Source organism: Cibotium barometz, chromosome 3 (genome assembly GCF_041138505.1).
Source record: "Cibotium barometz isolate CiBa-2024 chromosome 3, ASM4113850v1, whole genome shotgun sequence".
Taxonomy (NCBI): Eukaryota; Viridiplantae; Streptophyta; class Polypodiopsida; order Cyatheales; family Cibotiaceae; genus Cibotium; species Cibotium barometz.
The window spans coordinates 16021538-16047810 of record NC_141048.1 but is presented as its reverse complement, the minus strand read 5'-3'; the positions used below and the strand labels follow the sequence as shown (position 1 = coordinate 16047810).

The 26273-nt window shown below is 45.7% G+C and overlaps 1 protein-coding gene and 1 pseudogene across 5 annotated transcripts in view; one reads left to right on the top strand and one right to left on the bottom strand.

Annotated features, from left to right (window-relative positions):
* Positions 1 to 1101: 1101 nt before the first annotated feature.
* On the top strand, positions 1102 to 1631 carry LOC147639762 (adenosylhomocysteinase pseudogene; annotated as a pseudogene).
* Positions 1632 to 3568: 1937 nt separating this feature from the next.
* LOC147639761 (6-phosphogluconate dehydrogenase family protein) overlaps positions 3569 to 26273 on the bottom strand; it is a 43324-nt gene continuing 20619 nt past the window's right edge. For 3 of the 5 annotated variants that reach the window (XM_086773642.1, XM_086773652.1, XM_086773678.1), the window contains 8 exons: positions 18447 to 18561; positions 12777 to 12927; positions 10783 to 10874; positions 10576 to 10671; positions 8606 to 8748; positions 6895 to 6979; positions 6473 to 6552; positions 3569 to 6363 (listed from right to left, as the gene is read on the bottom strand). In XM_086773642.1, coding sequence (XP_086629768.1) covers positions 6240 to 6363; positions 6473 to 6552; positions 6895 to 6979; positions 8606 to 8748; positions 10576 to 10671; positions 10783 to 10874; positions 12777 to 12927; positions 18447 to 18561 — 886 coding nt within the window. In that variant the 3' untranslated portion in view covers positions 3569 to 6239. Of the gene's footprint in view, positions 6364 to 6472; positions 6553 to 6894; positions 6980 to 8605; positions 10672 to 10782; positions 10875 to 12776; positions 12928 to 18446; positions 18562 to 26273 lie in introns of those variants that run through there. The other 2 variants (XM_086773669.1, XM_086773662.1) reach the window with 2 other exon arrangements.

Here is a 26273-nt window from a genome sequence, read left to right as displayed (position 1 = left end):
ATGCCTCCTTGTTTGAAGCTATGGTATAACAAAGAGTAAGATGCCTCAACAATATAGTACGTAGGCCATTGATGAGCAATGCTTTTGATGTGAAGGCCCACACCATGTTATAGGCATCCTCACAAGGATCATCCTACACCAAATCCCTAGAGTGCTCCAAACACTCCGACGCCATGCTAGGGTGGCACAGGCTAGAAGTGCAGTGCAATCATGCTTATAAGGACTATTCTAATATAGTGACAATCATCTGAGTGCCAAAAGTATCAGCTACTTTGACAACCCTTAACTTGTTGATTGTATAAGGAGAACTAATCCACACAATCCCCCTTAATGCCATCACAAGGCTCCAAGCCAAGACAAGGGCTATAGCAAATGGAACATCAAAACAAAGGCTACAATAAGAAGAAAGCTCTAGCTTTAATCTCAAAGCAAGCAGCTAAAGAGCTTGAGGTGCAAGCCCTAAAGGCTACAGTAGCATTCCTAAAATGGCTAACGGACCACAAACAATGATTCAATAAACCTTCGTTGCAGCTATGATTGTGTCCCTGCGTGGTGTTTGTGCGCAACTAGACCAGTTCAAGGAGTCGATGTGTATTTGCTTTGGTGGCAGAAACCATGCCTGAGCATGACTTTAGGGGCACAGCGACTAAGTGGTGTGCATCTCCGCCTCCAGTGAAACCCTGTCAAGTTGTGCAACACCCTTGGTGAGTGCAAATACACCATCCAAGTTGTTGATGCCCATTTCTGGATGGGTGTCGTCTATTCGCACCTGTAGTTCTAACCCCATCATTGTGTCCGGTTCATGGGACTGTTCTGACAAAGGATGGAATCTAAGCAATTACAAGCTTCGCATAAGCCTTGCCGATGGCATTGCCATGTTTTGGGATCTTACCGAAAGCAAACGCCTGTATTCACTTGATGCAGGCGATATCATTCATGCTCTGTGCTTCAGCCCCAATAGGTACCAACTCCCCTCAGAGGTGCTCCCCTCTGCAAGGTGACGCTTCGGCACTCCTTTCCCTTTAAACACAAGGAGCACGCTGTTGGGGCCAGTGGATCTTTCCTCTTCTGTCAATGACTTAGGGGCCAAGAGTTAGTTTCATGACCTTTCTGGTTGGGGCCATTATTGTCAATGACTTAGTGACCAAGAGTTAGTTTGATAACCTTTATGGTTGCTGTCACTATCTACATGAATGGACTCCTGAGCGCCACTACAGATCTCATAGCTGGTAAAGTGGTGGTTGTTTGCGGGTAGGGTGATGTTGGTAAGGGTTATGATGTTGGCATAAATGTTGGACGAGACTCCTGACATCTTTGTCACTAATACCGATACCAAGAACATTGTCATGGTAAGCTACATGAAGAATATGAAACACAATGCCATTGTCTATAATATTGGCCACTTTAACAAAAATATTGTCATGCATGCATTGGAGATCTATCCTGGAGTAAAGACAACAACCATAAAAGCCTCAGACTAACCGTTGCCCAAAACCAAGACTGGCATCATTGTCTTAGCTGAGGGAAAGTTAATGCACTTGGGTTGTGCCACTAGCCACCCTAGTTCTGTGATGTCTTGCTCTTTTTGGATGCAAAGGTTGAAAGAAAGGGATGCAGGAGACAAAGTTTGATGTGAGGTTGAGAGAGGGCAAGATCTCTTTCCTTCCAATGTTGTAGCCCATTAAATGCAATCACTTATGGTTTACATGCTTTATCTTCCTTTAGGTACAAAAAGGAAGAGTGTGTGTATAGAGAGCACAAGAGTGAGTGTGATATATTCTCAACTCTTAAAGGATAATGAATGCTCATGCTCACAAGATAATGACCTTCTTCTATAGCATGTTGCAATGATGGTGTTGTGTAATTTGTCTTGGGTTGAGTACACATAGACCTTCGACCTTTTATTGGGGAAGTGATGTAATCTATCAGGACGTCAACATGGTAAGCACATACCTAGCCTTTGATATGTGAGTGACAGACAGCGGAGCGAGCTTGACAAGAGAGCTTGATAGTGGTAGAGTGCATTTATGGATAAGCCAAGAGAGAGCGGGAGGAGGCACTTCATGCATGTTCTTTAATGAAGCTATCTTTCAAGCACATGTGCAAATGTTTAATGACACCATAAACATGAGGAAAGTGTTATTGTGAAGTAGGCCAGGTCTCAAGCTTGTGCAGGACCCAAAAGCAACCGGCCTCCCCATCCTCTTCACCAACCTATGCCCCGAGACTTTAAGCCAAGTAACCAACAATCTAAATCAAAGCCCGTTCACCGACAAACCATACCTGTCGGCAATCTCAAGGAGCCGGCACATTCACAAGCACCCAATCAATACACCAACGCCAACGTCAACAAAATAACACTACCATCAGTTGCAACGTGAAACCGCTATCCGCACAAAGCCAGCGACGAGAAGAAGCTACATCAGGATGCTACCGACATTCCGACATGCAAAACGATCAACATAATGCCAAAGTCCACATCTTCTAGACAAGACAGTAAGTGCAGGTAAACTTCTCACCCTCCTTTTACAGCTTATGTTGGCTCCCCATTGAGTGGGTAGAGTGCTCCCCGCAGAGGGTAGAGTTGGTACAACTAGAATTGTTTGTAGGTTATATAACTAATGAAAGGATCTTATATAACTAATGAAAGGATCTTTTCTCGAAAAAAAAAAAGAATTGTTTGTAGGTACATCGCACAGGTAGTCCAATTCCTAAACCAATCGCAATAACTTTTTGTAAGACGGTGCTGAAACATATAAAGTAGCCTTACCATGCGCTTAAAGTCAAATAGGGAAAGTCGATGTACTTAGTGTACATAGTTGCTTAAGACTAGTAATTGAGGCCAAACCATTTTTAAGTTTGACCAACCAAGTGTGAAAACTAGTCCTTTGTATATAAGTCATTTATAACAATAAGCAAGACACAATCATTCCCTTGCTATAGTTTTCTTGTGAGCTCTCCTTCTTCCCTCTTCTTGCTTGCTTGCATGCTATTGAATCTTGCTTGCTTGATGGATGCATCCTAGATAGGTTTGATTGTAAGTTTTCTTCTTACAATAGCTTCTTCTTCTTCCCCTGACTTTTGTGAGAGAGAACCACCGTGAAGACGGATCTCTTCTTACCTCCATCTAGGCATTGAGATCTCTCCCTTCACCCCTTTGGCAAGGACCATTTCAGTGTGACAATGGAGTGAGGATGCAATGGACAAGCTGCACACCCACAATGGGAAGTTGCATTTGTAGCTCGAAGGCAAGACCGAATGACACATGCTTCAACAAGGCTAAGGTAAGCTCTCGACTTGAACAATCCCCGTCGAGATGTTATAAGCTCGTTCTACCCCAGCAACCAACACCCGCTAGATCGATAACACTTGGTCTCACTTTTTACCACTATAATCATTATCTTGTACTGGCAACAATTATACGCCACTGTTGTAATTGAATGGACATGATTACAAGGTCACCTTGGTGCCATTGGTACAATCTTATAAAAGATGCCCAAGCTGCCATGCAAGATATAAGCGACTGGCCAACCTTGTATGGGGATGCTTCTAGGTTGTTTCTTCTATGTTGTTCCAAAATCCACTTTCATAGTTGTGAGGATTGTTAACTTATCTTAAAGCTTTCTATGCAGTTATTGATGTCCATTGTATAGAAATCTGAGTAATCTTCAGTTTCTCTCGCATTTACTTTAATGATAGGCATTATACGAGCAGTATGTTGGGGTAGCAACACACTCGGCAATCCTGCTGGCCTTAATCAGAGGAGCTCATAAGAGAACAATTATCTACTATGGTTTCTTTATTGCTCCCATATACAGTGCAGGTGCATCAAATACTAGTCTTTCTCTACTTGTTGAGTGGAATGCCTAGGTATAGTGATCCATAACCAAATAAGAACTTAACAACCTCCAAACCCTTTGGGATGAAAGGGGCTATGATCAATAGCAGTCGGAACATGGCTAGTGTATGGTTGAATCTCGGCAGGCTACCACCGTCATCTAGCACCCATAATTATGGCGGACGAGCAACGCCAAGCTGGGGAACATGACAATAATCACTTCATGGAGGAACAAGCAGCTGAGGTTGCATGAAACTTCTTGGAAACCAACATTTTTTGGCATGTCTAGAACGCCGCAACCATCAGCAACAGGCTCCGCCACATCCTCCACCCACTGCTACCTCCGCTACCACACATGGCACCAATAGCAAAACCTCAACATGAAATACCCTAAGTTCACTGGACACACACGGCAAAATTTGAAAACATATGGTCAGCCAATGAAATGAAACTCGCACTTTCGGGCAGATGGAAAATATTAGCTTTCTGTGGATCCTCTTAGGCAAAAAGGCCAATGACTCGTCTATCACAACATGATCAAAATCATTTCTTCACATATGATGACCTCAAAGAAGCTTTCTTGCTCAGATTTCGTATGGATAAAACACTCTAGATAAGTTGTGCAATCCACAGAAAAAATGTCTACCTGTAGAGACTATGTCGTGAAGTTTCACACCCTCAAAGCTCACTTCATAGAACCGTCAACCACTTGTGCCTGTGTGTAGCAGATAGCAATTAAGAGCCTCTAGCCCCGGTACCACAGAAAAGGCGACCTTACGATTAAGGAGGAGAAAGAGGAAATGTTAGACCACTAGGAGGATAGCAATGCTACAACGGCATGCAATTAGAGCACAAAAAATCAGAATGTCCATTATGGCAGAGGCATCAGCAAGAATTGCAATAAGGGCAAGCAAATGTGTAGAATAATGTCCCGCAGACTTGCCGAAGGAGCAAGAGGGAACTCCATAGGTGCTGGTTGTCACAAGGCCCATGGGGTCTACCAACCTGAATCAAGAAAACTCTCAGAGGACAAAGCAAAAGCGTATCAAGTGGGAGGGACATCAGAAGATCAAGGATCAAGTGACAAAAATGATGCAAAAAGCACAAGGTCAGATCCAAAAGGACCAACTCACAGTCATAGCAGAAAAAGTCCAGAACATAGAAGACACACTTAGCTCAGGATGCTTGGAAAAGTATTTTTAGTTGTATAGCCTGGCCACAACAATGTGCGGGTCACCTACTTGTACGTATTAATACACAGTTCATGTGGGGAGGAAGTTGGCTTACTTCCTCTACGATCAAGGAACGTGTCCTTCCCAAGATTGGCAATCACAGGTCTTTTACATCGCGTTGCAGGAAACAATAAATGATGAGAAAAATGCTGCTGAAGGGGTAAAGCCGTTAAGATAGGTCATTCTCGGCAGGTCCATTTTCCAAACATTCATCACCATTGCCCTCAGACTTGCCCTTGCGAATCCAAGCCATCGTGCTGCAACTCTTTTTGCCATCAGAAGACTTGCCCTCACCAATTCAAGCCACTGTGCTCCTTTTCAATCCCACACTCCAGTCCAACCAGGAAACCCTAGAGTGCACTACAACCAGCTCCCCTTCCAACCTCTCGAAAGAGGGGAGATTCAACAAAGGAAAGCTTTATCGGAAGGCCATGAGTACAGGGAAGGCTCACCAATTTTGCTGCTCGGAAGGCGATGGCGTGTTGTCATAGAATGGCAAAGCTTTACGGCCCTATTAGTTCCAAGAATTTTAGAACTTAGGGTTTGAAACACCAAATGTTATGAACCTTAGATACATACTAGGTTTTGACGCCAACTCACTTTGAAGAAACATATCATCACTAAAATAAATAGAGAGGAAACTAGAATTTAAGGCTTTCATATGAACATAATTTAACTTTTTCAAACAAAATAGCAAGTGCTATTATTGTCGACAGCTTGGCCGCCACATAGTTCGCAACTGCTGGAAGACGAAGGATTCAAAAATGTAAAACACATTGCTAAAGTCTTCGTTTGTCAAGGCTAATCAAATACTTAAAATATTTGAGGGATACATCGCATTTGGTGGCTCAAGTCTCCCAATACACATTTGATGAATTCATTGATGTGAATTAAATGGCACATTCATAAGGTTAATGTCATGATATCATTGAGGACTACCCCATCCCAGACATGACATGGTTCAACTGTGTCCAAAGGTGTACCAACTTGGGTGGCTCATGTGTAATATGGACTAAGGTGCTTTCAATTTCGCCATATGGTATGTCATTTCCAAGTTCAATGAAAGATCGTGAAAATATGTTCTATAAGGTGTTACCTTTTGATTGAGGGTTGATTCACGACTGTTGATGTGCTACAACTGTTGAGAGGATGTGTACATAGACAGCAGGTTACTGGTCCTTAGTAGATTGCTTTGGCAAGTCTAGTGACTCCTCTGAAGCCCCCATATATGTGAACTGAAAGATGCTCGAGAAGTCTTTACTATCCTTTCCATCCTTACACAATGTAGAGTACCTGCACATATGGTACTTTCGTACTTATGTCCTGTGCTTATTTTTTCGGCATGGCAGAAAAACACTAAAGTGGTGACTTATGATATCAAAAGATTGGGTAAACAACATACATGCTGTAGACTTGTTTGGCCAGGGGTGTCAGTGCTCTGGTTTCCTCAGCAGCAGCAACCGCAAGTCCCAAATCCTTCTTCTAATCACAGAGAAAGAATCCACACAGTGAATAAAACAGTCCTTGTAAACTTAGCACAATTGCGCTATCTCATCTGGTTGTACATGAGATGTAACTAAGGCTTCTTTCATCCTCTTGATCAACATTAGTCCCTACCGCAACTCCTAAAACAGTCCTTGTAAACTTAGGAGAATTGCGCTATCTCATCTGGTTGTACATGAGATGTAACTAAGGCTTCTTTCATCCTCTTGACCACATTAATCCCTGCCAACTCTTTTTTTTTTTAAGCACTGTTTGAGATTTAAGGGAAAGCTTATCAAGTGAAAGAAAACCTTAACTTGTAAAAAGTGAAAAAAATCTTACCATCAGTTGGCAGGAAAAACCCCCATTATAGTCTCTAGATGCTGGAACACCTTCCATCACCCCAGGTACGGGATTGTAAGTGTCACTACCAGTAAGAAAAACACGCCAAAATCATAATTGAGACATTTTACTCACTAATCATGAGCATTCAACACATCAGATATAGGCACACCCTTACGCATGATAATGCGAGATGTTAAGTGCAAAAGAGACAACCTAATAATGCATGCATGAAGGGATTTTGCTTAAGGCGTGGAACGTATGACCAACGTTCATGCCAATGGGATGACCAAAATCTGCACGCTAGCACTGAAGAAAACAAGAATGCATGTATGAGGTGCATGTGCACGTAATCCTTGTAAAAATCAGCTGTAAGGAGAACGCTCATGAAAATGCTACTCAATTTCAGTAAAGATCTGATAGAAAGCACATGCACATGTAGGTGCAAGATAGATAAGTTATATTAACATCCTCTGAGTACTGCCACCCAATCAGTCAACAATACAAAGTTTTCCAAGAATTTGGAAAAACTGAAGTGATTGAGCGACTAAATGCTCATGTCCAGTATGTTTTGAGAGAGAGAGAGAGAGATTATATTCATGTCTACTAAAGACCAAAAAGGGTCTATGAGACCAAAAGGTCATATATGTGATCCATTAGTAGACTGAATGTCCAAAAACATGGAAAGAAAAGGGGGGGGGGGGGGAGACGAGGTAAAAGAGGGGGAGAGAAAGTTCTATTGACATCTACAAAAGACCAAAGGGTCTATGAGACCAAAACTATTACAATGTGTCCATGAAGGGAAACAATCGTGGAAAAAACATAATAAAAAAACTTTGTTGGATATCAATGCTGTATTGCCCAGGCACATGATGCTAGCTCATGTTTGAACGGCCCCATTATGAGGAGTAGCCATGGTTGACCAGCCCGGTCATCCAACATCCCTCATATTCACATGCGAAGGTGGCCTAGAAGGCTAGACGGTTTAGAGACGGCTTGGATTAGATTTGGCACACTGCCAAATAGGCTACATGCTACACTGGACCATTATCTTACAATGATCCACACAAGGAGCAGGTAGACTTTACTCTTGCACACCACGTCCTGACATTCCGAGGCCCGAATAGGGCCCAAGATGAACCTAGGTGGCCGTGGGAGGTGGGGAAACTGCATAGCAATTTCTAGTTCATCTTTATGGGCCAAGCCTACATCATGGACGATGGCACCAGCTATGACTGCAGGCCTACGTGGTCATGTCATGGTCGCCTCACGTATACAGGCCTATATAGATACACGGACAACCCCGTTCTCTACATAGTTCATCAATCACTCACTGTGAATTTACTCCCTAGCTTCTACTAGCATACAGCCTCCATCTTAGCTGTTCCAGATTAGCCATCGAAGTTCCCTTCACAGGAAAACACGGATGTGGGGCTTTGCCATCTATTGTATCACTTCAGTAGTACGGTATTCTTCTCTATCTTTGTTATTGTGCAGTTTGAGTTTTAAAGTTTTATACTACGAAAAATCCTACTTGTGAGTGTTCTCTCGCATACACTGCACCTTGTATCCTCTTACAAACTTAACTAGAGCAGAAAGGGAAAAAAAAAGGGGAAAAAACATCCCTATGTAAGTGCTAGTGATACAATGCTACAATGATACAATGTAAGGGGATCAAAGAGAGAGAAAGAGAGAGAGAGAGAGTGGTTACCTACTCCAACATCGAGCTGTAGAGGTGTTGAATATTTTGGAAAGAGTACGTGCATCAATCCCCAATTGTTGTCCAAGAGCAAGGGCTTCAGAGATTCCCGCCATACTTACCGCCAGGGCTAGATTGTTGCATATTTTGGCAGCCTGAAATTATAAATAATCCATTTCCATAGCTCTATTTTTTTATAAAAGATCCTTCATTACTTAAAAATCAAACAGCCAAAGGCTACATGTACATGCTCAGACCCTCAAAAGAGGTGAAGAAAAAATATGGGCAGAGGGGAGGCAAGAAGGGGGCTGTAGTAAAAGCCAAAAAGAAGGCCTGTAATGCCAAGAGATCTCACCGTCCTGATCAAGGAGAACAGGATGGGGGAGATGAGAATGCCCTCAATGGCCTCACTGCATCGGGCCCGCCATATATCCCAAGCACCAATGTTGATGATCTCCCATCTCTGACTAGTGCCTAGAGACCAGGTCTCTGACGATAGGTTGGGAGTAGGAACTACATATATCCGCAATGAGTATAAGAGGGTAAAGCCGGCCTATGTCGCTAGGCAACTGCTCCCCAGATGATAATGCACAGTGTGGACCGCATCAGAAGAATCCTTTGCCAAACCTGTTGCACTTTGGAGCAATCCCAAAGGCAGTGCCATTGGAACTCCTTGGACTCCTTGAGATGATACAAACGTGCACAGTGCGCCGGCTGTCCTCTAATGGCCAACCAAGTGCCGACTACAAGGCTGTGGTGGGCTAACTGCCAAAGGAATGCAGACATTTGTCAGATGGTAGTGATGTGTGAAGTTTGAACACACCTAGTATAGCCAGGGCACTTTTTCCCTCAATAGGAGGCTTTCTCCCCCCTGCATGTGAACACCCTCCTAAGTCTTTATCATTTGGGTGTTCTTTATGGTGTGTACTTGGCACCACTCATTATCTAATGCTACCACTATCAGGTTGTGTGCTTCTCTCTCTCTCACAACTCTGTACTAGCTGAATTGTGTGTGTGGGTGTGTGCTGCTGCTGCAAACCCTAGCCCAACTTTTGGTATCAAGGGGGGATTTATTTGGGTGTTCTTTATGGTTTTTACTTGGCACCACTCATTATCTAATGCTACCAATATCGAGTTGTGTGATTCCCTCTCTCACAACTGTGTACTTGCTGAACTGTGTGTGTAGGCGTGTGTTGTTGCTGCAGCAAACCATTTGGTATCAAGCAGGTTTTGTTCCCACCAGAGCACACCGCAGCCCTCACCCTCTTCAAGGTCGCATTCTGGCTATGTCTCTGCCTGTGCACCCGTCAATTCTGTCTGCCCCGTTCCTAGCCGGCAGTTCTAGTGCCCGAAATTCGTGCCCAGAGGACATCAACCGCCCAGCCTGCACCACCACTTCCGCTCAGCTCAGCCCTCTAGAGGAGGAGGAGGAGGCCACCTTTTCAGATTCTCTCCAAAGGTCCATGGCCTAACAAGTAGGCTTTCAAAAGGTGGGGTGTGTTTTGCATACGAGCAGGCACCACCTCATCACATTCACTTCAAATTTCCTCACGACTTTTTATCCTAGACAGCGTGGCCCTGGGTAGATCTACACTGATGACTCAGTTTCTCAGAGGGTTTTGAAGATATTTTGGGGCATGAATGGCCTTTGAGCGGATGCCCTATAATCAACCCTCTAGCTCATTAGTGCTAATTGGCATTTTGCAAAAAGGAGGGAATGATAACAAGATGGCCTGGTGGATGATGAGAGACGCCCTAAAGACACCGTGATTTGTGAGAGGATCACCATGGTCAGCAATGTGGGGCAGGCTTTTAGGAGTCCCTCACAAACCTTGTCACACGGAAGTATCTTGTAAGACCATGTCACCTACCTGCCAATCACACATGGTGAATGTGCATGATATATAAAATTGGTTCCCTCACGTCGCTTTCTTAACACACTCTCTATTTGTTGTCATGAAGAGTAGGATGTTCATGCTTACCGCACCATTGCCGGAGCCTCCACAGTACAAAACATGCTTTCCCATGCAATCAAGCAGTGGTTTTGCTGCTTTGCAGCCATCCTCTATGCCACCAACCTATAATAGAAGAAGCTAGAGATAACGTGGATATAAACAAACAAGAACTCCAATACAAGTGACTTGGGAAAATAACTAGAGTTTCATGGAAATTTAAAAAATGAATAAGACCATAAATGTGAGGGTTCCAGCTTGTGCCCCAAGCACTCCCCCAGACACAGGCGAGTCAAGCATAATAGGATGCTTCAAACCTCCAATATTTCCTACAGAACAAAAACAAAAAGTTCTGTGAAGTAATCCTTATCTCAATAGTAACACATGGATTTGATGCTTACATCAAGAATTTTAAAATTGAGTAACATTGACTCATAAAGGGTTTGCCGGCTATAAAAGGAATGCTGAATGTACATATAATGCCTTATAAGTTAGAGAGGCGAGAGAAGTCCTGCACCTTCACAAGGAAAAGTGAACCTCACGCTACAATCTCAACTATAGCTTATTAACACCACTTCAAAAAAGAAGGGATTGTAAATTTGACAAATTGATTTAAGGTTAGAGATGAGCCAGCTTCAGACAAATTTAAAACTCTTTTTCTTTACTCCTACTTTCTTCACTCCCTCTTCCAATCCAGGGCAGCATCAATCAGAGCTTCAATCTCTAAAATTCACCTGAACCCTTCCTCTTGTTTTTTTTTCATTTCTTTCCTCTATTAATGCAACTTCATCATGCAGGGATGCCAAAGATTTTGCAATTATATTCTGTGACTCTAGAGGATTCCTGAACCCTTCCTCTTTTTGTTTTACTCATTTCTTTCCTCTATTAATGCAACTTCATCATGCAGGGATGCTGAAGATTTTGCAATTATATTCTGCGATTCTAGAGGATTTCTGGACCTTGCCCCAAATGGCAGCAACAGTATGAGCAAGTTCAGCCCAAATGGCCTCAACACAACTTGACCTCCAAGCCTGCCAAGCCATAAGGCTCCCAATAATCTCTCAATCAGTACCTACTGCTACATGAAGTGGCATACAAGATCTCATCAAAGGTGATTATCCTAACCATGCCTCTTTCAGCACATAAATCAAAATAAAAAGGAGGGGTCTCATAAAAAATATATGGCCCATGCCCCCTCTCATTCTCTGTTTTTTGCCTGAATTGTGGGTTGTTTTTCCGGGACAAAAAAGGTGATATGTCATCAGCATTAGCTGTTGGAATTAGTGTGCTCGGATGTGTGACAGACATCTTGATGTTGTCAGCTCCATTGGAGACGGTGCGGAGATAGTCCGATGTCTTGCTTGTTTGTGTATACATTAACAAAGTTTGGGCATCTGGACATACGCTTGTATTATGTGTGGGGAACCAGTTCTGGTGGACTTGGGCGGCTAGTGGATAGCCATGTGCGGACACGAGACTTACTTGGTCCAATTGTCCAGTTGGCTAGGGTTGGCTACCCTAAACCGGCCAGCACAATGTAGCCAGGCCATGGAGGGCTGTCGCTTCTCTCGCCGAGACTATTCTAGCTCACATGCGTGGTTGTTCGAGGTCCTCCAGGGTGACTCTCACGTCAAGATTGAGTAGCTTCTTTCCATCGGACCTTTCCTCACCAGTGGCAAAATGCAGGCATCTCTTAGCACTACAGTCCCTTATGTGGCTCTTTCTCCTTCCTCCCCTGATGTAGTGTCTTGCAATGGAGGGAGCACTCCCCTCCCCTTATACATTTCCTCTACAGAGGGCCGTAATCCACTATCATGCATTCATACATCTTTCTACTAATAGAAAGATCTATTCTCTGCCCAGGATCAGCAGATCCTATAGTGTGACCCTTCTTTAAGCAAACCCTATATACACTAGTTTTCCTTTTCTAACAATAAAAACCGATAAACAATCAAAAGAAAAAGTGTGTCATTGTTTCAAGCCTAATCCTTGGGATCAGGGGAGACAACAACAATCACATTTATGGGCCACAATAACTTTATTCATCCATTGCTTTCTCAGTCTTTTGCCTGTGTGGCTTTCCTTGCAATTTACAAGTGCTCGTCCTAAATTTTAAAGTTTGACATGATTAACTTAAATGAACAGCTGAGGGATTAGTAACATTATAGCTTCTTTGAACTTACAAAATTTTGATTCGAACCATGTGGTTGATCAAAAGAGAACATGCTTACTGGAGGTTTCTGAAAGAGAGCACTGCTTGACCATCGAAACAATTTTATGACAAGTTTGAGGATCTACTGTGGATGCATCAATCAGCAAAAATGGTCGGACATTGTTCCTTTTTGACAACAATCCATTACGTCCCAAGTACACCTCAGAAACCTGTGATGGAGAAGTGAACATTGCAGGTCAGAAAGTTGAGATGGGCCATGATATCAGTTTGTGCATGCTCAGTCGCTCAGATTTTTTCATAGAAAAAAGTCAAGCCAAATATCAACCAAAAAAACATGCTTTCAAAGCCGAGTGCTTTTATTTGCTTTTGTCTAGATAGCCTACCTAAGTGTCATCCTTTACCAGTTATATGTTTAAGCCTGCAAGACTTTAAGGCTACTAAGAATCTTCCATGCCCAAGCCTGAGACAAGCAAAGTGAGACCCAAAAGGAGAAAAAGATATCTCGCCTTAACTCTAACTGTAAACCACACATGTACAGCTGAGGAGTTGTTAACACCAATGAAGTGCTTAATCACAAATTAACATGCAAGGAAGGAGAAAGGGGAAGAGAGAAACATAATTCTAAGCAATCAAATGTTGTAAGAGATTGTGTCAGTAGAACAAGAAGATCGCACTACCCCCCACCCCCCCCCCTTCGCCCTCCTGTGCCACCTGTATGCCCTGCCCTTCCGCCTGCCGCTTCTCCTGAGCCCCAGCCCGCCCCCGCCTTCCTGCCTGTCTGCCCTCCTTTGTGCAGAGAGGAGGTGGAGAGTGAGGAGCATTATGTATGCAGATGCAGAGCATATACAGCCATCAGAGACAGATATCCCATTTTATTCAGAGAGCCACATTCCCTACGCCAGATCTTTGAGACAGCAGACCAGCGCATACTGGGGAGATACATTCTAGACATACAGCGCCACAGAGAGACATTATTACAGGCTCAGACAGCTCCAGAGGGGGGGCGACAGACACAGATTACTACATTTTTTCAGAGATCCATACCCCTCCCAGCCCCTACACGGCAGGGAATTACTCTCCAGAGAGCAGAGACACTTAGAGCCCGCAGGAGACAGAGGACACCTGGCTTTCGGACACCACGCCTATACCAGAGAGAGATGACAGAGATCAGAGCTCAGTTTCACAGAGAGGGTGCAGAGCGACTGGCTCGCTTCAGAGCACACCCAGGCATGTTCTTCAGGGAGCTGTGGACACCCCCTTCATTGATGTATACCATTTTATACCCCCAGTATGGTACAGGATGGAGCTAGCTAGGTTGCATATCATGATTGTATACTCCATGCATATAGCTTTGCATTCTCCTAGTAATAGAGCTCCATCCCCTGCACACCCAGATTCAGCTTTTTTATTCAGTACTTTTTCATTTTGTTGGGATGACAGAGGATACCCCATACAGGTACTCCGATTTGTCTCATAGGCCGAGTTCGGTCTTTTGGAAGACGTTAATAAAATCTTTCTTTCTCTCTCTCTCTCTCTCTCTCTCTCTCTCTCATCACAAGAGGTACATCACAGGAGATTTCCAGCACTATTGGGGTGAAACCATAGTCACATCAACATGGGACGCAAAATGAGGACGGGGAACGGGGACGGAAAAGATTGAGAATGGCCATTCCCTGTGACTATAGAGTGACATGGGACGGGGATGGGAATGGGGAGATGCTGCCATCCCCAACATTCCCAAGTCTAAAAATGCCCATTCCCTGTGACTATGGGTGAAACAGGGCTGCCCTCTATCACCCACTCTTTTCGACCTCTACATTGATGAGATCTTGAGTTTCATTGACAGATTAGGTGGGGCTGGTCCCACACTGGCAGGTATATTGATCCCCATACTACTTTTGCAGATGACATCGTCCTCCTTTCAGACTCAGCCTAGGGGCTTCAGAGACAGTTGGATGCCTTACAGGACTTTTGCACTCAGCGGGACCTCTCTGTTAACCTTGGTAAAACCAAGGTAATGGTCTTCAATACCTCTCGCCCCTTCACATCCATATTGAGCCTCACATATAGAGGGGATCCTCTGGAGATTGTCTCATCCTATGTCTACCTTGGTGTCACTTTCAGTGTCCCACGCTTCACCATGCTTCCCACAGCACATGCCAAAGTGACACAGGGATATGCAGCCTTGAGCTTACTTGAGCGAGAGTACTTCCAAGCACATTTCCAAGAGCCCAGGACGAAGGGCTGGCTTTTTGACACCCTCATCACACCAGCCTTGATGTATGGAGCAGGCTTCTGGGGGCAGATTTATCTGACAAGGATTGGCAACGAGTTGAGAGGCCCCAGGTCATCATGTTTGCCCATATGATCCGCAGCAAACCATCAGTCCCACACCAGATTATCCAGGCAGAGTTTGCTACATCCCCGATGGTAGTGGATGCAGTCTTCCAGATAGGAACATACCTCCATCGCATCAGTCACATGGATCCCCACAGGTACCCGAGGCTTGCCCTGGACTCCTCGAGACAGCTAGCAATGGAGTATGGTATGCACTAGTTTCCACTTGGTTCTCAGTATATGGGCTCCGCATGGACCGCCTACCCCCCCTTCAGAGCCAGGAAGCTTATATGGAGACCCAGAGAGGAGAGGATCTACGAATTATGCCACACAAAAGTTGAGATGGAGGAGCATTACATATGCCACTATCGCTGCCCAATATACTGTGAGATCCGCGGGAGGTTTCACTGTCTATTTCGTGAGAGATTTGGTCCACTCTCCAAGATCATTGATTTCCAAGACCAGCATTGCCTAGGTCTCATCCTGCTTGAGCTCCGCAGACACAGGGACACCTTCTTGAGAGAGCTTCAGCCCCAGCCACCCCACCCCCTCCCGCGCTAGCCAACCATCACCGATTTCTTTTGGACCTAGGAGGTGGAGGACACCGATATAGTGGATCTTGTGGACCCTCCACGGGCTGCTCTGGACCTACCGCACCAGAAAGGAGTTACCTCGGGCCAAGCCTCCGCACTCCAGCGTGCCCGACACCTCCGGCCCCCCGTCCGTCGGCCACGATCACCTCATCAACTCCAGATCCAGGACATGCTCCACCGCCATCGAGCTACCTTTCCACGTGACATAGCTGAGGGAGACCTCTTAGCCATACTCATTAGCCCCATGCTTGATATTTTGGAGAGTGGTATACCATCTACTCGGAGCTGATGTTGCTCTCATGTTTCTATGTTCTTAGTATTCCATGATGAGTTTCCATGGATAGTTTCCAGTGAGATAGCTATGTCTATGTTTTCTTTCTATTTTTATTTTCCATTCCATGATGAGATATGCCATGGACATTATTGTATCACTTTGGTCTCATAGGCCCATTGGGTCTTTAGTAGACGCTTAATATATCTTTCTTTCTTTCTTTTGCACTCAGCAGGACCTCTATGTTAACCTTGGTAAAACCAAGGTAATGGTCTTCAATACCTCTCGCCCCATCACATCCAGATTGAGCTTCACATATAGAGGGGATCCCGTGGAGATTGTCTCATCCAATGTCTACCTTGGTGTCACTTTCAGTGGCCCACGATTTACCATGCTTCCCGCAGCACATGCTAGAGTGACGCAGGGATATGCAGCCTTGAGCTTACTTGAGCAGCAATGCTTCCAGGCACATTTCCAAAAGCCCAAGACGAAGGACGGGCTTTTTGACACCCTCGTCACACCAGCCTTGATGTATGGAGCAGCTTTCTGGGGGCCAGATTTATCCGATGAGGATTGGCAGCGAGTTGAGAGGCCCCAGGTCATGATGTTCTCCCGTATGATCCGCAGCAAACCATCAGTCCCACACCAGATTATCCAGGCAGAGTTTGTTGCAGCCCCGATGGTAGTGGAGGCACTCTTCCAGACAGTCACGTACCTTCATCGCATCAATCACATGGATCCCCACAGGTACCCGAGCCTTGCCCTGGAGTCCTCCAGACAGCTAGCACTTGAGGGACCCTCTGGAGTATGGTATGCACTAGTTTCCACTTGGTTCTCAATATATGGGCTCTGCATGGACCGCCTACCCCCCCTTCAGTACAGTTTGGACTCCCCTTTTTTCTGGCTGTCTCACGAGGATACCAACCGGGTTATCCGGTCAGATCTTCTTAGCCTCTACACACATTGCACATGGATCACACCCCCGGAGCTCCCCACGAAGATGCACTTTTACAGAGACCACTTCCTCACACTCACTGAGGATGGATTCATCCAGCAGTCGGGCTACTTGAGTGTTCACATGTCCCATGCCATGCAGATTGCGATTGGCCAGATACGGGTTTCTTCCCACCGCCTTAGAGTGGAGACAGGTAGAGCTGAGCGCATCTTCAGAGCCGGGAAGCTTGTACGTACACCCAAAGAGGAGAGGATTTGCCGATTATGCCACACAAAGGTTGAGACGGAGGAGCATTACATATGCCGCTGCCCAGTATACTATGAGATCCGCGGTAGGTTTCACTGTCTATTTCGTGAGGGATTCAGTCCACTCTCTAGGATCATTGACTTCCAAGACCAGCGTTGCCTGGGCCTCTTCCTGCTTGAGCTCCGCAGACACAAGGACACCTTCTTGAGACACAGGCCCCAGCCACCCCGCCCCCTCCCTTGGCAGCCAACCATCACCAATTTCTTCCGGACCTAGGAGGTGGACACCACATAGTGGATCTTGTGGACCCTCCACGAGCTGCTTTGGACCTACCTCGCCCGAGAGAAGTTACCTCAGACCGAGCCTCTGCACTCCAACGTGCCCAACGCCCTCGACCCCCCCGTCGGCCACGATCACCTCATCAGCTTCAGATCCAGAACATGTTCCACTGCCATCGAGCTACCTTTCCACGTGACATAGCTGAGGGAGACCTCTCGGCCATACTCATCAACCCCATGCTTGACATTTTGGAGAGTGGTATACCATCTACTCGGAGCTGATGTTGCTCCCATGTTTTTATGTTCTTAGTATTCCATGATGAGTTTCCATGGACAGTTTTGTATCACCCCAATGAGATAGCTATATTTATGTTTTCATTCTGTTTTATTTTCCATTCCATGATGAGATATGCCATGGACATTATTGTACCACTTTGGTCTCATAGGCCCATTGGGTCTTTAGTAGACGCTTAATATATCTTTCTTTCTTTCTTTCTTTCTACTACGACATCAGAGCCCACCACCCGTACCCATGCTCCAGCCCCACACCCCAGAGATAATCAAATGAAAGGCAATGTCTCTTATGTCCATATTAGTGACATATCTTTAAGTCTGAATCATAAAAACTGCTTCCAACGAGACTCCAATAAGGAATGCATTTTTTATTTCAACACAAGGTCTTATGAAAAGTGTGACATATTCCAACCTTGTTAAAAGGATGACCAATGAAACCTTATCTTAGCAGGTTTATATATGAATGTTATCATTTCAATAGAGAATAACAATGAGATAATACTTCGTCACCCTCAAAAAACTGATAATAATTCAAGTTGAAAATGACTCAAAAAATCATTCAACATGAAAGAAATCAGCATGATTGTGGTGTTAATCTTCTACAGCATTCCTACCTAGGAATGCTATGCCAACTTTCAGTTTTTATTAGCTATATGGGCTATTCTTTGTGGCTTATAGTGCCAAAATCAGTTTTCTTCTTTCTTAAATCTAGATTATCTTTAGACCTATGCATGGGTTAGAGATAGAGAGCTACAGAGAGAGCCGACGGAAGCATTGTAATAACAGCATCTGTTGATTCGGCTACTTCAAATGGTGTTTTTGCAGGAATTGCACCTCGTTCCGAGTAAAGACTTACAGCTGCATCATTTCTGACAAAAAAAAAATCAGCAGACATCAGATAAGTTACTGAACATGACAAATATAAAAGCATAGTAGCTTGTCTTTATGAAAATCATTCCTCTCCAATACATGTCGAACTGCAAAGATCCGAAAAGAACGTGATGGAAAGATTCAATTTCTATTGACCTAAGAACGCTGATGTCCTTTTTTAGCATTTTGTAGACTATTATGCACAACAGGATGCAGCTATACCCAGAAACCATGTTTACAAAAGATTTGACTCCCACCTGTGAACTAACCCATTAGCATATCTTTGGGAGTAACTCTTCATGAGCATAGATTAACCTGAGGAAGACTAGATTTCTGGTCATGTAACCAAGCGAGCGTTGGAGCTTCCCCCATTAGTGCACCTGTCGCCTTCGCCTTTGCCATGCTCCCTCTCGCCGCCTTTGTCATCGCCCTCCACCTGGTTTCGCCCCCAGCTCCCGTCCTCCGCCTTCTCCTCTTCTACCCGTTAAGCCCCTGCCTTGGCCCTTCCTACCCTGCGCTTCAGCCCGCCTCTGCCTTCACCAGACTCCTGCCCACCTCCTCCCACATCCTGTTGAGCTCCCCCCTTCCCTCTCCTTCCAGTCTGCCGCCACCTCCTGTTTGGCCCCCTTTCCTTTCCTCCAGCACCTCTTCCGCCTTGCCTTCCTTGCCCTTTTGGCCCCCTTCAGTCAGCCGGCTCACCCCCCCACCCCCCTGTGCCTGAGACTTTTCATCGCCCTAGCCCTATCCTCTCCCTCATCGGGTGTTTCAGCTTTCGGGTTGTTCTTTCTCTTCAGCGATTGTCGGCGTCTTCTGGTCTTCGCACCTCCAGGAGGACTCCATGGCAGCCACTCCATCATCCCCAACCGAGGCCGCCATCCTTGCCTTTCCTTCTCAAAAGCAGACCTCCACCTCCTCACTTCGACATTCGCCTCCCTGGACTGTACACGAGAGTGGCACTGTGGCAGACCGCCGGTCCGAGACGGAACCACCATCTCAGACTTCTAAACCAGCGCTGCCAGTTGTACCAGTCTAGCATGCCACAGGAGGATACGGTTTTGCCATAGAACTGTTACGAGCACTCATCCCAGCCCCCGCGCCCCCCCTCCCCCCCCCCCCCCCCCTCTCCTCCTTACCATTGAGGAACCCACCACCGGCCCCCCTTTTCTAGAGACCGTTGCCTCATCATGATCCCGCTCTCCAGGTATCCAAATTCCCGCGAGGCCCTCTGACCCTTCAGAGCATCCAGCAGGCCTGACTTCGCAGCCACTGCCCCCCCTTCCCTCGCACGCAAACCTTCTTCCTCTGACCTCCCTCCTAAGCCCTCGTCCCCCCCACCCCTTTCCGCCTTGCCAAAGCATTCCCGCCGCCCACTGTGGAGACAAGGCAACAGGCTAGTTCAGTTCGCCGCGTGATCCACCGTTTCTCAAAGCCGGTAGTCATGACCATTGCTGCCTCTCTGGTGCATGCTCTCCCTCTAGAGTGGCCAGGTAACAACCCACCCCCCTCGGCGAATTTTGGGGCAGCCAGTTGACTACAGCTTCTTCCAGTGCCTCCCTACCGAGGGAGCGGGTATTTTTGAGGAGATGGTAGCCCCCCATTCGCATCTGTGTCGTTTTGCATCACTCTAGACCTTCCCCCCAGCACGCGATGATCTTCTCTTTCCCTCTGAGTAGCTCTCACATCATCTACATGATCTGCGTATCACCAACGTGCTCACTCACTTCTCACTGTTGGCACGGATGGAGGTGGGTGGCTTTGGCCACAGGGGAGCTAGTGCCCTCCAGTCTCGAGGTGCTCCTCTTAGTGTTTCTTCATGTTTCAGTGGCAATACCTCTTCCTCCTTCTTATACAGATACCTTTATTGTGACAGATGGAGCCCAGAGTATGCATATTCCAGGCCCAAACAGAGTGGCTTCACATGCAGGGCAAGATTCATGCCCATCTGACACAGCTTTGGCCCAGGACAAATAGTGATTACTCTCCAGCCAAACGCACGCCCAAGACTCTTCAAGTGGAGGGCAGTTCCAACAGTCCTGCCTACCATCGCTCTTAGTTATGCGGATTGTCTCATGTAACATTCAGGGTTTGGGAGGACCGCAATGCTTGCAGAGGCGCGGGTTCCTCAAAGAGGAGCTTCACAAAGCTGTAGTTGGCAAGCAGATAGCGACAGGAAACTTCACCTTGTTACCTTTTTTTTTTTTTAATGTGCCAGTATATGCTCGGAAATAAGAACCTCATCCTCAACTTCCATCTGAGCCTCATCTGATACATCCTCAGGCACCCAAAACCTGTTTGCACTCCACCCAAGTGGTAAGCACAAGTCCCCAATGAAGCATAGCAGATCACTACTACTAAACATAGAAAGAAGCTGCCTTCCGAACCCATGAAGCCTCCGTGAAGATACCACTGGTGACAAAGTGTCGAAAACCATAGCCTTCAACCCATGTTTTGCACCGTAACACTTCAACTGCATCTTGTTCCTGGCTGACTACTTCCTGTCCTTTGGTATCTTTTCTCCTGAGCTTCATCTTTAGCTTTTGCTCTCATAATCCTGCACTGTCTCCTGTACTTCCTTTTCACTTTCCTCATGTAGAAGCTTTTGATGTGACAACCACGGGCTCGCCTCCTTGAGAAAGTCGACGATATCCCGGCGATGGAACCATGAAACCGGCCTTCAGAAATCTGACGGGTGGTGAAACAAACACTCACACACAAAACACTTCATCACCCATGGAGACCTGGAAAAGGAAACAAACAGGGGGAGCTAGAATGCTCCTGCAAATAGTACAAGGACACCGATTGGCCCCAAAACGCAGTGGCACCCCTTGCGGTATTTCTTTACTTGAACAAAATTTGAGTACATAGTACAACTCGTAGAATCCTTTACCAATAGGATTCCCTCGAAACTTTCACCCAGGACTTCCAAATAAGAACTCTCGTTATTTCAGCACAGCATTCCATAGAGAAGGCACACCTGTACAACACCTCCCTGCTTGAAAAGGTCTTCTCCATCGCTAACATGGATCCCTCAAACGCTTTCCTAAACAGCAGTAGGGCTGTACCAAACCATATGTCCTTCCCTCGAAACTTTCACCCAGGACTTCCAAATAAGAACTCTCATTATTTCAACAGAGAGTTCCATAGAGAAGGCACACCTGTACAACACCTCCCTGCTTGAAAAGGTCTTCTCCATCGCTAACATGGATCCCTCAAACCCTTTCCTAAACAGCACTAGGACTGTACCAAACCATATGTCCTTCCCTGTAGCCACAGCTTGCATGTAACCTCGAGAAAAACTACCACCTGTTCACATGAATCCAGAGACATGCTTTCCACATGAATCCGAAGACCTGTATCCGATAAACCAAAGACCTGTATCCCATAAACCATAGGCCTATTTCCTCGATACCAAAGTCCTGTTTCTTCTCGAAAACCAATGTCCTATTTCCATGACAGATATACCATCCAAGCACGGTTGCCAAAACCCAAAGAGAGAAAGATAGAGGACGTGTCAAGCAATCCCTGAATACACATAAGTCCAAGACGAAGATCAACAACACATCTCTTCCAAGAACATCATCCGGTGCATATGCAGCTTGATCCTCTGTATCCCAATCTCGTAAACAAGGCCTGCAATCCACGATGAGAGAGAGAGAGAGAGAGAGAAAAAGGTCTCTCGGCTGTGTATTTCTTGCAACCCCACCTGCTCGCGAAGAGAGAGAGAGAGAGAGAAACCCTTTGGCTGTCAGCCCCTTGGCGCCTCCTTCAGCTTGCCTCCTTCCAAGAGAGAGATAGAGTCCACTGTTCAGCTGTGCACTTCTGTCCAGCCCAACAATTACCTTGACATGTCTGCGCTGGCTGCTTCCACACATGCAGCCGCTGCCAGCACCCGCACATGGCACTGCTCCACGCCGCAAAGAGCCTCCCACCTGGCGCCTCCTTCTGGTTGCCCGACTGGCTGCCCGTTGCTGCCCGCCTAGTCGCCAGTTGCTAGCTGTAGCCCAGCCACCTGATGCCCCTTTGCTGGCTGCAGCCTGCCTGGCTGTAGCCCATGCGCGCAGCAGCGCTTGCCTGTAGCCTATGTGCGCAGCAACGCCCATCTGCCTATAGCCTACGTACGTAGTAGCGCCCACCTATACCACGCGTACGCGCAACCGACGACTCCACACGGTGACCTGCCCGACGATGACCACCACCCGGCACTCGTCGTTGACCACACGGCGACCACCTCTCCTTCAGCTCCGCCACCCTTCGCTTTATAAAGAGCCGTCACCACCTGCTTTTCTCCAAAAACTAAAAGCAAGAAACAATAGCAAAAACGCATGCCCAAAAATAATAATAATATTTTAAGTCATCTAAGGTTTTAAAACCTTGTAAACTTTAAAATCCCTTTTGTCCCCTTTCACACTTGGACTGGCCACACATATGGGTTTCCTTTTCATATCCAAACTGATGTCTGTTCACACTGTCCATCCCGTGCCCGTGCCCGTGCCCACCCCCACCTGCTTGTTGTCCAGAGAGAAAAACACAGGGTCGTAACAGTTGGGACACTTGTCCATTCTTCTAAAACACTTGGAGCTCAAGTGACAAGTGTTGGGACACTTGTCCATTCTTCTAGAACTTTCTATGGTAAGGTGTCAACTGCCAAAAAAAATAGAAACCTCCAAATTTAGCAAGTGCAGTTAGGATGCAAAAATTATTAAAAATAGTAAGTGATTCCTAAATTTTAGGAAATCTCTATTTTTTAGGGTTAGCCTTCTTAGGGCAAACCGAGGTCCCTATTTTTTAGGGCCCAACCCTAGATTTTAGAGACCCCCCAATATGGGAGTCAAATGAAAGCTCATTCCGTCCACATTCACAAAACAGTAATGGTTTTTCAATCCATTGCATCTAACTCATGTAAAATGAAAATCAAACAATCACTCTAACATAGACTTTAATTGGTCATGCCATCTTATCGATTGTCACTGTCTGTTCTGGCGGATCTAGCCCACACTCCCAGGCATCAATCCTTTCTGTGTGCGAGCTTGACCATGGTATGCTTGAGTTCTGACCATAGGCACCCAATCAGGTCATATAGATGGAAGTGTGCACTATCCATGTTCTAGCCCACTGTGTGGACCCACCATGACCTATGGCCACTCACCAGTAGCCAGCTCCTATGCACGAATCTATTCAAATGAATGGATTTCCTTGCTTATCTAAATTTAAAGAAAAACATGAAAAACATAAAAGAAAGTATAATTATTACGAAGGATACAAGGAATTCTTTCTTTCATTTTGCATTGAGTCATGACAAATTCAGAACCAAGCCACTTCAGTATACAGGATTCTTGGTTGCTTTTTAAGAACCATCTTTGTGTATTCAAAGAAAAGCGCCAAGTCCTCCATGATACCTATGATTCTCTTGTTGGAGGTCATAGGGGTATCAAAGTAACTTGGAGAAGTTAGAGAGGTCATTCTATTGACCTAAGATGCGACGAGATATCTACCAACACGTCCAATTATGTCAGATATGTCAAAAGGTGAAAGTTCCTCATACAAAACAGGCAAGGTTGTTTCAGTCTTTGCCTATTCCTAAGGGACTCTTTCACGACATCAGTATGTACTTCGTAGGCCCTCTCCCCGCCTCAGAAACACACAGTGTATGATAATTGTGGACAAATTGAGTAAGTTTTGCATGCTCATTCCGTGCAAGTAGATAGCCACAGCCAAGGACATAGCTCGCTTGTTCATTCAGTTTTGGTACCCGATTGGTGGTTTGTCACAGACTATCACATCAAATAAAGATCCAAAATTTACGTCTCATTTTTTAAGAGCATTGTTTGACAATTTTGGGACTAAGTTGCAGTTGTCCAGCACATTCCATCCTCAAACAGAAGGCCAAATAGGAATATACAATCAATTGGCCTTTGACGTTCTCAAATCACACTGCCATGACCAACAGTCGAAATGGGAACAATACCTTCCATTGATTCAGACAATCCTAAACGATACTCGCTCATCAAGTATTGGCCGGACGCCATATGAGGCAGCCTTTGGTCACCGGTTCTCATCTCTTTTGACGAGATAAGTGTCACCATCTCTTGAGGCCAATAAAACCACCGAGACATTCTCGGAAATCATGGAGTCAGTTAAGGAACGCCTTGCCAGAGCTTAGGAAGCATATACCCGGCAAGCCAACAAATCTAGGCGAGATGTCAACTTTAAGGAAGGGGATTGGGTATATCTCTGCATCATGAAACAACGGCTAAAGCATGCGTTGTCCCAAACTTTCATTTTGAAGTTTCAGCCCATTTCCAGTCATTCAGAAGTTAAGTGATGTCTCTTTAAAGTTACAGTTGCTGGAAAGTTGGACTATCCACAATGTCTTTCATGTTTCTTGGTTGAAACCATATGCAGGTCAGCATCGTAGGATATATCAGAAGAGCAACAACCAGATATGATCGATGAAGCTGAAGTCATAGCGCAAGAACAAATTCTCCTCCACAAATGGAAGCATGGATCCGGTCGAAGAATACGACAGTTTTACACGAAGTTTAAAGACCGAGGAACCCATGAAGCAATATGGCTGGATGAAGAGTTCTTTCAAGAGTACCCCCACTTGTTGGCGGACTACTTGGAAGCCATGAACCTATCACCAAGTTAAGCAGGAAGGAATGTCAAGTGCACCCTTCACTGGGGTACACACTAACACACTCGCATGATCATCAATGCAACATTTGTACAAAAGTAATACCTTTTTATAGGAATATTTGTCGTATGCCGTGACCCCATTGTGAGCCCTTAGTCCAAGGACAGTCAAGCACAAGCTACGTAGGTCAGTCTCCGAGCCTTAGAGGTCAATCAAGTGTCAATCCTCTTAACCCACATGGAGAATTCATTAGATAAGTGCATGTAGAGTCAACCTTAGCCTAGGTTTGCACTAGAGGCATGTAAACATCATATTGGACCAGCCCATGGTTGGTGGTTCAATAGACAGTCAAGTTAAGGGCTGTTTTACAGCCCTGAACCACTTCTGGAGGCAGCCGATAGCATGAGGAAGCCTCATGACCCCTGTCGGCCAATTGCTATTTGTCCCCAAGCAGCCAATCAAGTCATGGAGCAATCGGCCAACAGTATGGTGGGCAAAAGGATTTATGCACAGCGTTTAATGCTGATTTTAGGCATTTTCAGGTCCACCAAAACTGGCAGACACCCTCCAACTGGCCGACCAGCAGCCTACTGACATATAAAAGGAGTCGCATCATTACCATTTATTCATTCAGGTATTCAGCAAGATCAAGCAACGACAGATCATCCAAACATCTCCAGGCTATCTAGGAAGATCCTCTTCAACATTCAGCCAGCATATGTGCAGTCCTACAGCTATTGGGACTTGCATCAGTGGCCCGAAGAGTCTTCAGTAGAGCCTTGGATTGGTAGATACTCAGTCGACGTACGGCCTTCCTCGTCCTTGCCTTGGGCATTCATATCGCTTGTTTACTCAAGCATTGTACAACATTCTCCAAAGAATAATATAAGCAAATACTCACGCTTGCAGGGGGGCAGAAGGGGCAGGGGGGGTTGGTGGGTATTTGGGACCCAGTAAGGTGTCGTCTACTTCACTCTCTTTCTCTTCTCTCTTTACTCTCTGAATTGGATGCTAAAGATTCTCACCACATAATGGTATAAAGAAGGCCCTGTTGTGCGTCACCACGATCAACCTCAG